The 12,346-nt window shown below is 43.1% G+C and overlaps 1 protein-coding gene across 2 annotated transcripts in view; it reads right to left on the bottom strand.

Annotated features, from left to right (window-relative positions):
* The window catches only part of ppm1h (protein phosphatase, Mg2+/Mn2+ dependent, 1H), a 30,186-nt gene extending 18,763 nt beyond the window's left edge, over nt 1-11,423 (bottom strand). Inside the window, exons 1-4 of one of the 2 annotated variants that reach the window (XM_056416949.1) lie at nt 10,869-11,423; nt 5,028-5,193; nt 3,202-3,228; nt 1,517-1,873 (exon numbers count right to left, since the gene is read on the bottom strand). In XM_056416949.1, coding sequence (XP_056272924.1) covers nt 1,517-1,873; nt 3,202-3,228; nt 5,028-5,193; nt 10,869-11,101 — 783 coding nt within the window. In that variant the 5' untranslated portion in view covers nt 11,102-11,423. The remainder of the gene's footprint in view (nt 1-1,516; nt 1,874-3,201; nt 3,229-5,027; nt 5,194-10,868) is intronic. The other variant, XM_056416950.1, reaches the window with a different exon arrangement.
* Nucleotides 11,424-12,346: the final 923 nt, after the last annotated feature.

Genomic DNA, 12,346 nt, shown 5'->3' with positions numbered 1-12,346 from the left:
GCAGTCGAATAGATATTAATTATGAAAAAACTAAATGTTTAATAGTTTTATTTTGTGTGTATTGCTTAATTTGTATTTATTCGTTTACTTCTATTCATTCATACACTATGAATTGCATACGTTTGTATTTTAGTTTATAAATCAATTGTCAAATCAGCTATTTTCATTTTTTTTGGTAGTCTTTTTCTTCTTCTTTTTAAAAACCAAAATGAGAAAAAAAATACTGTTTCTAGTTTCTAAATTGTGAATAGTTTGTTATCTCGAAAAACTGAATATGTTCGGGCCTCTGAACTGTTCAGCTGGCAATTTTTACGGGACAATAATAAGTGGGTGAGGCTCGAATTTATAATTATTATACTGTGTTTTGTCGAGTTGTAGGTGGAACAACGCTGGAGCATTATGTTTTTATTTTTTGGGTGTTTTATCGTCGTCTTTCCCGCAAGACTGTGGAGCTCGCCCCCGGACCCTCTAGGGGGGTCATGGGGGCGTGCTCCCCCCAAAGAAAGTGTTGTAACTTTTTAAGCTAAATGCATTAATCTGGTGGAATTCAGGCGGTTGGATCTATAAAGAGTGGCGAGCAGCACGGCGTGTCAGTGTGTCTGTGTTCTGTTTATTCACACCATCATCATCATCACATCGCTGCTCTCACACGGTGGTGAGAGCCGATAACGCCGTCACGCATTTTGTTTGTTGTGTCATTTTACCGAGTTTAAGAATTCGGTGGACAATTTGTCACAACGGTCTATACAACTGTGCAGTTATTATCAAACTATGTTATGATGTGGAAATGTGGATAAAGGAAATGGCAAAAGCATGTAAGATACATTTTTGCGTCTTTAGTTTTTCCAGCTTATCGTTGCTTCCAAGCGAGGCCGCCGGAAAAGTGTTTTAATTTTTTTCATTGTGAAAAAAGGGGCATGTCTGGCCCTTTTTTTCCCTCCAAATACACAGAAAACTAGAACGGGCACTCGGTAGATCGCATATCACAAGATTGGGCATTGAATGATGAACATTTTGGCATTAGTTGCATGCCACTTGGATAGAAATTGACCGTGCTATGGTAAAAAAAAGATTTTGACCTATCCATGACCTTGACCTTTGACCCGATTAATCCCAAAATCTAATCAAATGGTCCCCGGATAATAACCAAACATCCCACCAAATTTCATGCGATTCAAGAAGATTTTGACCTATCCATGACCTTGACCTTTGACCCGATCGATCCCAAAATCTAATCAAATGGTCCCCGGATAATAACCAATCATCCCACCAAATTTCATTTTTGAGTTAGGCGAATAACACGCATACAAATAAATACACGGCGATCAAAACAAAACCTTCCGCATTTTCAATGCGAAGGTAACCAGCAATGGAGGCAAAAGCTTTGGGCGATCTAAAAAGGGGGATGCCCGGCGTTATTCTGGGGATTAGATGACATCACTAACTGAAGTAGCAGGACACCAACAACATGAAGGGCCACATGTTTCCCGCGGTGTGTGATGCTCACGCCCCTTACCATGTCTTTGAAGGCGTTCTCGATGGCGCCGACCACCAGGCTCTCGTGGGAAACCTTCTTCTCGACGAAGAAGCGCGTGGGCGGGGTGCTGGGCGAGCCGGGGGCGCCGGCGGCGCCGCGGAGCGACGCGGCCCTGGTGAGGGCGCGCTGGGACGTCGGGGTCAGGTGGTGGTTGATCGGCTCCTCGCCGAAACACGTGGGCGGCGGCAGGTTCGGACCGCAGACGATCTCCATCACCTCCTGAAGGTGCAGGGCGATGTGGTGATGCAGCAGGCGGGAGGCCACGACGGCCGCCCCGGAGCCGGCGTGGCCGTCGAACATGGCCCAGTAGTGGAAGGTGAGGCTCTCGGAGCTGTCCTGGATTCAGACGGGAGGCAGACACGTTAATCCATCGGCTCAATATCTGCATCCGTGGGAGATCTCATGTGAACAGAGGAGTTCTCGGAGCTTCTAGACTAGAGACTAAACATCCATTCATCATCTAGTGTGTGTGTGTCAGCTGAAAACACCAGCCATGGATTGTATTTAAGTCTTTATCGTCACCTGTAGTCCACAAAAAAGTGAAATAATCCACCAAGATGCAACCCATATATAAAAGTTTAAAACTAAAGATTCGCTGTGAATAAAACTCTTTGAATATATGTTGTACTAGAATATACACGACCGTTCAAAAGTTTGGGGTCACTTAGAAATGTCTTTATTTTTCAAAGAAAAAAGCTGTTTTTTCACCGTTCAAAAGTTTGGGGTCCTTAGAAATGTTCTATTTTTTCAAAGAAAAGCACTGTTTTTCAATAAAGATAACATTAATCAAAATACCTATATACATTGTTAATGTGGTAAATGACTATTCTAGGTGGAAACGTCTGGTTTCTAATGAAATATCTCCAGAGGTGTATAGAGGCCCATTTCCATCAACTATCACTCCAGTGTTCTCGGTACATGTTTGTTTTTGCTAATCGAGAAGACTAATAATGTGATAGAAAAAAACCTTGTTCAATTATGTTAGCACAGCTGAAAACAGTTATGCTGGTGATATAAGCTGTATAACTGGCCTTCCTTTGAGCTTGAAGTTTGAAGAACAAAATTAATACTTCAAATATTAATCATTATTTCTAACCTTGTCAATGTCTTGACTATATTTTCTTTCATTTCAAAAAAAAAAAAAGTGAGTTTTCATGGAAGACACGAAATTGTCTGGATGACCCCAAACTTTTGAACGGTAGTGTATATCTATATGTTTGTAAATACATTTAAATTTGTGAATACATTTGATATTTATAAATATCTGTTTGTTGGAGCGAATTTATGATCGACTGACAATGTTGGTGAAGTGTTTCCTGCTTTAACATTTTTATTTTTGTGTTTCCTTATTAGCCAGATGCATGGTTAAGTTTTAGGTTTTATTACTATTATGCATTCTTACTTTTGAAGGTTGTATTTCTGTAAAAATACCTAATAAAAAATAAAATATCACGTATAACATTTTAAAAGAAAGGTGAAATAATCAACGTCCACATGGTGTCTTATTCATGACCGTCTTCAACGGTTTCTCTAACAATCAGACGGAAGTAGATATGAGCCAATCAAATGTCAAGATTTAATAAAGATCTCGAAATGGATGCACTTAACTCCTTATTATCAGAATTAAAAAATGCGTAATGACATGTCTGCTGATGGTTCCTTACCTGGAGGGATCCCTCAACCTCAAGAGACTGCACATTCCACAAATAGGAAATAAGAAAAGAGAAAGAAAAAAAAGGTCAGCTCAATGTAGCTTTTCTCTTATCCGTGTTTATTTTTATGTTTTTTTAAAATACACTGGACAGTTTTACTTCTTAAGCACTCTAAACTAAAAGCTAAGCGGGAACAACACGTGACATTTAGTCGGCCTCCTGATGAATAGACGCTGTGTAAAGGGTCGCAGCGCGAGAAGGTTGGGGAACCTCCGGTGTGTGTGTCGTCTCAGTGACCCAGAAGAAGAGAAATCTTTGTTCCGGACCAGGTGGGACCCCCGTCAGTCCCGGTGTGATTCAGCCACTGCACAAACTCCACGGGCGAAGAGCTCCACTCCGTTGACGCCATCGCATCGAACATTCACCCCGTGCTGTACGTAGGTGTTCAGAGGGGAACGCGGTCGGACCCTCGTCTTTTTGATCCAACATGAGGTCAAATAACATGAAAGTGTGGAGATTTACTTGCTATTGCACACATTTCATCATATAAAAAGTCTGTAAAGTGGAAAAACGGAGGGCTGCTTTGACCTGCAGGGCGTATAATGCATTGTTTTGATCACCGGGTGTAGATCAGAGCTGGCATGTGTTTCTGCACACACTAAGGTGATGATTTTCTAAATATAGTGCGGGCGGGTTGTACAACAGGAGCCTGTGAAGCAGAGAAGAACTACGAAGGCTCTACGCGACTCATCGCCGCAGCAGTGAGTCACGAGGTCCTTGCATGAGCTCGCTGTGGGCTGCGGCTCGGCCTGAGCAGAGAGCCGGTGGGCTGAGGAGGAGAAATGTTTGCAGCAGTTTCATTTTACCTGTACACGATGTACTGGACGGGCAGAAGGACACACGGTTGACGTTGAAGCCTGTGTGTGCGTTTGTCTGCAAATCTTTTTTTTTTTTTTTTGTGTCGAGAGCTGCGGCGGCGGGTGAAGGACGCGGCGCCGGACGCAAGCGAGGCATTATACGGAAGATGTAATATATATATATATTTTTTCTTTTTATTTATTCACATATACATCTTTTTTTATTTTATTTATTATTTTTCTTTATTTCATATTCATTTTCAGATTTATTTGATTATAATAATTTAGGATAGAAATATAAGCATTTTTTTGCTTCTACCTTTTCAGTCTTTCTGTTTTGTATATTATATAGAATAATATGGTATTGTATTGCAATGATTGACTGAATAAAATACACAATAACAACAACAAGGATTACTAACAATGTGGAAGCATCCAGTCTGTGACACGTTATCAAAAAGATGGCTCAGGATTAGCGTTTGTTCGCAAATGAAATGTAAAGACATTTTTTTTACTCACTTGCAATCATTAAAACACTTGTTAATATCTCACTAGTAGGAGTTTTCACTAATAATTTTTTTTCTTTTTCCTCTTCACAAATATAGATTATTTTGGCGTCTCCTGTTAAATTGCCATCGACCCCCGGGTTGGTTCCTCATTAAGAGGGGTTGATGCAAATGGTAGGAAATGCAAATATTGTGTAGTTTAGAAAACCTAAAAACGGTAAAAACAAAAATATATATTTCTACGACATGTTTCCTGTGACTGAATTGTGCCGTGTGGGTTCTGCGTAGCGGTTGCGTGGTCGTGTGGTTTGTTATGTAGTAAGCAGTTGTGCGGACGGCCATATTGTTACCGACACTACCTTGTGTGTGTGTGTGTGTGTGTGTGTATGTGTGTGTGTGTGTGTGTGTGAAGCCCGGTGGATCGCGTTGATGTGGATCCATGACATATTCTGCATATCGTCTCCGTTCGACTCACCGGGCTCTCCCGGGGGCCTTGGCCCTCTCCGGTGGGGAGGGAAGACCTCCTGCGGGTCGTCGGGGTCCGGTTGGGCGTGGAGCAGCCCGCTGGTCTCCTCTTCACCACCAGCACCTCACAGCAGGCCTGGTCCTCATTCAAGGTGCTTTTCCCGGCATTGATCACCCTAAATGTGGGGAAAAAAAGGACATAAAACAAGGAAGTTAAGCCACGCATTACTAACAGAACACCTGAGAATAAAAGACTTATTTTTTTATTAATTACAAAAGAAAATTTTGACAATACAATAATGGAGACCATATAAATGAACTAGTATTTGTTTGAAAGAAATCCTTAAATCCAGTCGTGCCATGATGGGTGCACTATACAGGCGTTTGAATAATAAATACAATACACACCAACGTAAGTTTATGATCTGCCACTCGATATTTTTTAAGGGTCGTCCAAGCTTCTCGGTCGTAGAAAGTCTTCTTTGGGAAAAAGTTATTTTGATGAAATGATTTTGATGGAAGAGAAAGAGACGAAGCCCTCTGAGCTTCAGCTATATAAGAAGAGAAGAAACCAACCGTCATTTGTAATACGATTTTAAATTAGGAACAGTTTAATATTCATGTTTGTGCTATATTTTCCGTATAGTTGGTTGTTATGCTGTTATGTAATTTGTATATATTCGTTGTTGTTTTTGGTTGTCTGGTGTAACTTGTAAAAACTTAAAATAAAATGATTGAAAGAAAGTGTACAATTACAAGCTGAAACATTAACAGCTAGATGTTTTAGCAAAGCTGTACAAAGATTGTAAAATTAAAATAAATACATTTTAGTTTAGGGTTAATTAGGGTATTGGATATGGATCAGAGAATATCAGCTGAACATACTGGACTGAAAAATCAGTTTTAACCCATTTAATCTAGGAGCAGAGGGCACAACAAACAAACAAACAAACACAAGTTCCCACTATATTTAGAGTCCAATTGTGGTTTGATAACACTTTTCTGGACTGGTAAACAAATAACAAACATTAAAAAAGGGTATTTAGAGGAAGAGTTTTCTCCCCTGGCATGCAACACTGTGGGGACTTCACCTCTGTTGAAAATTTTAGTTATTTATCTTCAATTTGGTGTCTGAATTATACAGATTGTGTTTGTTTTTTAATCAAAGGAAATAAGAAAACCTTTTGAACGGCAGTGCACATGAAAAAAATACATCATTAGTATCCGAGAGGGAGGGAGACAACGCCTCGGGGAGGGGGGGGGGTCTGTCGTCATTTCCACATCGCTTTAAGTTCTTCCTTCTATCAGAAACTAAAAAATGTCGGGTAACCGGCGTCTTGGATGCATCACTCCGGGAAGAAAGCACATTTCCTGAATGTCGCTGGTGAAACGTGATACACAGCTGCAGGTTATACAAGGGCTAGAATATCCTCCTTAGCAATATCCTCCAAGCGGTGACCTTTAATCCATATATTACATATAAACCCTTTCCCCAACTCAATTTATGTGCAAGAGATTATATCTTAGGAGTCAGTGTGAGATATAGTCAGCAAATGCACTCTTTAAATACACATTTCCATTCGAGAGCCACGCACGTAGGTGAGAGGACAGAAATATACTGAAATATTCGGAAATACTGCGTTATACGACATTACACAACACCTGGCAGACGGTGGAAGCTGCTGCGAGCTGCACAATACTCCATCCTGGACTTAGCCACAACGTGGGAGATGTGAAGTCTACGGCGGCCCGATTCAAACTGTGCATGTGGTATCATATACAAATTAGAGCGGGGACAAAAATGTGAAATCTAAACATGTTTTTCTGTTAAAGGCGTGTGTGTGTGTGTGTGTGTGTGTGTGTGTGATTGCAAAATTGCGACAGACTCGTCATAAAAAGGTAAATTATAGTTATAGCACAGTTATTACGCGTTCAGCGTCGTCTCTGAGAGTCATACCTCAAATAATTGAGACGTTATAATTTGCTACATGTTGACGTGAGAGCCGGTGGTGATTACTCCCCCCCCCCCCCCGTGGGTGGCTCTTATGTAATCCTAATTGGTCCTAATTGGAGATGAACTGCGTCTCCAGCTGAGAAAACACTGTGGGACGTCAGGCCGGCCGGATACCGACAGGGCAGACCTTCACTCAGTGAGATTGATTTTAATTGGCGAGTCACTCTGAAATCTAATTATGGCACGCTCTCGTATACTTAAGCTGTTGCTTATTTTGCCTTAAAATAGTCAATTTAAACGGTTTAAATATACATATTCTGGATTGCTGTATTGTACAGAGAAATACTTGAGATTTAAAACCAAGTTTATCTGTTTTATTGTTAATTCCAACACCAAAATGAACACATTTTCCACACCATATCCAGTCCACTTCATGTCACCGTTTGAGTTTCCACAGAAGCTTTTAAAATCAGAAATGATCGCATGGTCTGGAAAATGTTCTGTTAGTATGCGATAAGCGAACGTTATCTGATGACAGACGCCATCATGCGTGTCTGAGACCAAAGCCCCGCGGGGTCACGTGACCCTGGACGGTCACATGATTAAAGGCTCTCTCGATGCGAGAGGAGACGCCGCCCAGACCCCGAGGCACGGGTAGTGTGCGAGAGCAGGGCCGTCATGTCGGCTCACCTCGTTCCACTTCTTCCCGTCTGAGACGACCTCCTGACCTTAATGACTCCGTCAGAGCTGTGAACCAACGGGTGGCTTCTTTCTTTTTTTCCACCACTTGACTTCACGCTTCGCTCCAAACACGACGCCTCATCCAACGCCACCAGGTCGCTGAAGGGACGTTATGAAAACACGCCTAGCGTTGATATTACAATATCATTGCAGTGGAAAGATATCAGGAAAAGGCTGAAAAAAACAACTAAAAGTGGTATTATGAATGAACCTGCATAAAAAAAAAATAGAAGAATAAACCCTAGAGAGGAGCAGGTTAAGTAGTCATCATCAGTCGATCTAATACTTGGGTGATTAATCCATCACTTCTTCATTTTGACTGCACCAATAGAATTCAGAGGACAGGGACCCGGAGTGAGGCAACGTTCAAAGTGGGAGTGACTAACTTAAAGTGCAAACAAATTCGGAATTTGGTGATGTAAGCGAGTAACTTTACGATGTACAGACCACAAATGTGATCACATTATTAAAATTAAAAAAAGGTATTCTAATGGTGACTGTGCCCCATTTAAGTGGACTGAAGGCTTCAGACGCATAGAACAGCCCAGCAGCGAGCCCAGTGCACGGGGGGGGGGGGGGGGGGGCGAGCAGAACTCACTGATCCGTTCAAACGATGACGCTCACTGGACCCGACAGCTGCCCACCCGGAGACGGGCGGTCAGGATCCCTCTCGTGATGCTGGAATTATCTTCCCGTCACCACAGGGAGCCGACAGCTAACCCACAGTCATCTGACACACACACACACACACACACTGTTGAATGAGCTCTTCAGTTTAAGTATGGCGAAACCAAAAACCCGAATACATAAAAATTAGTTTTAATCGTAATATATATATACACGGATGATCATCTTGACTAAATGTATGCGGCCTACATAGAAGCGGGTGGTGGTTTCCTTTCTTTTCCGTCTTCAGATTTAAAATTATTCATGCAGATTAGCATGAGGAAAGCATCGCGGAGGGCGGTGGGTGAGAATCAAACCCTTCCAGAGGCTTTCTTCTCCAGGCGGAGACCGGATCGATCCATCGTGCACTCAAACAGTCAATTAGTCAAATAAGTCTATGAATAGAAAAGTACCAACAACAATTTTAAGGACTCCATCTCCACTTGAACTCAGGGAGAAAGGTTATGTTTTGATCGCCATGTATTTATTTATTTATTTGTATGCGTGTTATTCGCATAACAAAAAAAGTTTGAAACCGAATCGCATGAAATTTGGTGGGATGATTGGTTATTATCCGGGGACCATTTGATTAGATTTTGGGATCGATCGGGTCAAAGGTCAAGGTCAACATCTTCTTGGATCGCATGAAATTTGGTGGGATGAGTGGTTATTATCCGGGGACCATTTGATTAGATTTTTGGATCAATCGGGTCAAAGGTCAAGGTCAAGGATAGGTCAACATCTTCTTTTTACCATAGCGCGGTCAATTTTTATCCAATTGGCATGCAACTAATGCCAACATGTTCATAATTCAATGCCCAATCTTGTGATATGCGAAGGTATGCGCTCTACCGAGTGCCGATTCTAGTTTTTATCGCGAATGATCTGTGGATAAGGAAAATAAATCAACTCTCAGTTGCAGCCCTGATCTCTCTCTTTAGTGTCAACCCGTGCAGCTCACTCCATCGCCCTGAGGGAGTGAGAGCGACTGGGAGGGAGGGGAGTGGGCATCACGTGGCACGTCGTCGGGTTCACAGCAGGACGCCGGCAAAGTCGAAACACGAGATGCAACGAGTTTACGGGGGAGCGTGTGCACGCACGGCTCCCACTTAACGTCTCACATCACCGAGGAAGAGAGTAAGCTCCGGGAAACAGGCGTGATGATGAGGAGGCTCCATGGAAGGAAAACGGAGCAACTCTTCTTTGTGGACACACACACACACACACACTCACAAGATAGGACTGACCTGTGACCTGTACGGCTAAGAGACGGCCTCGCCAACCACCCGATCACCCCCAGACTCTCCAACGTGGGAGTGCGATTGTGACTCCGTGCTCTCGGTGATGAGAGCAAAGTGTTTGTCCTACTTTTTTGAGTCAACGTCAAACTTTAACCACGTGAAGCTTTTTATTTGCATAAGGTCTCGTTCCAGGCCGCTCTCACCCGTATGCAAACACAGTCGCTCCGGCTGCCTCCCCTGTTGTATTATTGCCTTTGGGGGGGAAATATTCCAGCAAGTCTGCATTTTGTCACGTTCTGCCTTTTATTTTGTTCATTCTGCAGCCGCAGCTAAGGAACCACTTTGCTTTTCACGAGTCAAGCTGCTTTACGCCGTTTACAATATGCCCTCTTTAGGATTTAACACACACAGTTCATTGATGCCTCGGCAGGAGGCGGAGCCAAGTGGACTGTGAGGGGCACCCAAACATAACACACTGTGATGTGAATAACACAACAGATGAACTCAGGTTGTGAATCTGGTCCCAGTTGTTAAGAAGAAGGAGGAGGAAGAGGAGGATGACTCGGAATCCACGAGCAGGAACACCTCAAACCTGATCTACACAAGGGATTGTTGTGCGTCTCGTTTTATTGTGCGTCTTATGCATCTTAAAGTACACGGTCGGTCAAGTTTTACCGGCTTTACTGAGAGTGAGAGCTGTAGGCTGTTGCTGTGCAGACACTAGCAACGAAACAAACATGGTGACTAATTCTCCCTATTGAGAGCTTCCCTGACCAGCCCTCACACAAGTCACGTTATTTCTCAATTAAATTAAATTAATTCAAAGTAAATTCGATTTGAGGGTGCAGCTTGATGATCTCATTTTGTAAAAAAAAAAGAAAAACACACACACAGAGACACTATGAGTCTGCAGCTACAATAAGATGACGGTATTGTTGCATCATCACAATAATAAAACACTTAGTTATGGCCTCCATAGCGACCTTATCTGTTTGTTTACGTCCGATTAGGAAAATGTGATGTTTATCACTGAAGGAAGACATCGGGAAAAGCCAGCTGCTGTGGCCTATTTCTAATTTCCACCACATATATGAATCCTTCCATCATAATAATCCGAATTAAAGCAGATTGATGCTCATGTTTACACCTTGACGAGTGCATGATCTCAAAAAGAAAAAAAAGGAACAAAAAGGATGCTCTTGTGTGTTGTGCCAGCAAAGATGGACGCGTACGGGTTTTTATGACTCACTCTGCGTAGCCAGTGGACCACGGCAGCCGCTTGCTCTCCTTCAGGATGAGGATCGGTCTCGCGATGTGATCCGCCGAGCACTCGATCTCGTCCGCGGACAGTCCCAGGAACTCCGGTCTGCCGTACGGGTACTTCAGCGGCAGCTCGGAGCCGCCGGGGTGATCCCCGTTGGAGCCGCCGGCCATCACGCCTCCCATAAAATTGGACACGGCCGATTTCACCCGCGTGAGCATGATGGTCCTCCTGATGCTGCTGCTGCTGCTGCAGCGGCGCGGCGACGCGCGGGGTCCAGGCGATGCGATTGCGCGAGTCTCCCCCCTCCACCCCTCCACGACGCGCGGTTGATCTCACCCGCACCGGCGACGCAGTTTCGCGGCGTTGAAAGCTGGTGGACGCGGAGCGGCCGCGGCGGAGGCGCATTCAAGGACCAGCGCTTGAACGCGGAAATAGAAGAGGGAGAGGGAGAGAGAGAGAGACAGAGACAGCAGCGAGGAGCTTGCACGCTGGTCACGTGACGAACCGGTTGCTGCCGGTGGATTCGGTCGCGCGTGCGTCTCCTCCGTGAGCCGCTTACTTGTTGACAGTGCTGGAGAGGTCAAAGGTGCGTAATCCCGCAGTGACGAAATACCTCCGGGATTTGGGTGCGCTGGCGTGGACACGCCCACCTCCTCAGGAAATTCTTTCATTAAAAAAAAAATGGTCATGTTGCACATTATTATTATTATCTTTATTTAAAAAGGCATACAAACATAAATGTCACCATGTAGCAGATTGCAGCTAATTTGCATCTGTAGCCCCCTGACAGACCATAATAAACATAAAACAATGACAAACAGTACAGGATAAGACGCACGACAACAGTGCATGTGGAAAGAAGAACACACAATACACACAATGTGAATAAGCTACAGTACAGCACATTAAAAGTAAGTAATACATCCTATTAAAAGTACAATAAAAACATCTCAAGGATATGCACCAATATTTTCTTTGCTTTGCCAAAAATGTCATCCACTGAGACGTGTAGACTGCAGGATGGCGTGTAATAATTTGCTCACAGTAACAAGCTTTAGTTCAATTAGTCTGACAAGTGAAGAGCTACGAAAATACGTTGCACAGCTCACTAAAGGTTTCGATACCATGATTCAGATTTGAACATGAATGCTGCAACATGTATGAAATAAATGCTCAATTTGTTACATGCATGAGAGCACAAACAGACACAGATGTAGTCAGGGAAACCCTTCTAAACATATAACATTATATAATAAGTAAAATGCACTTTTTGTAGTTCTAAAACATCTCACATTTTATCATTATTCTACAAATCTGTCTCCAGTATTTAGAGTTTTTTTCTCTTTATAAATATCCAGACAGTCCAGAGAAATGTAATATTTGATATACATGCAAGCTGCCTGGTTCTCATTATTTTGGGCAGAGAAGGCAGGAGTCAGACCAACGAGCTGCGTAGTTTCTCT

Source organism: Pseudoliparis swirei, chromosome 6 (assembly GCF_029220125.1).
Source record: "Pseudoliparis swirei isolate HS2019 ecotype Mariana Trench chromosome 6, NWPU_hadal_v1, whole genome shotgun sequence".
Classification (NCBI taxonomy): Eukaryota; Metazoa; Chordata; class Actinopteri; order Perciformes; family Liparidae; genus Pseudoliparis; species Pseudoliparis swirei.
Note: the sequence above shows the minus strand (reverse complement) of the source record. Positions and strands in the feature narration are given on the sequence as shown.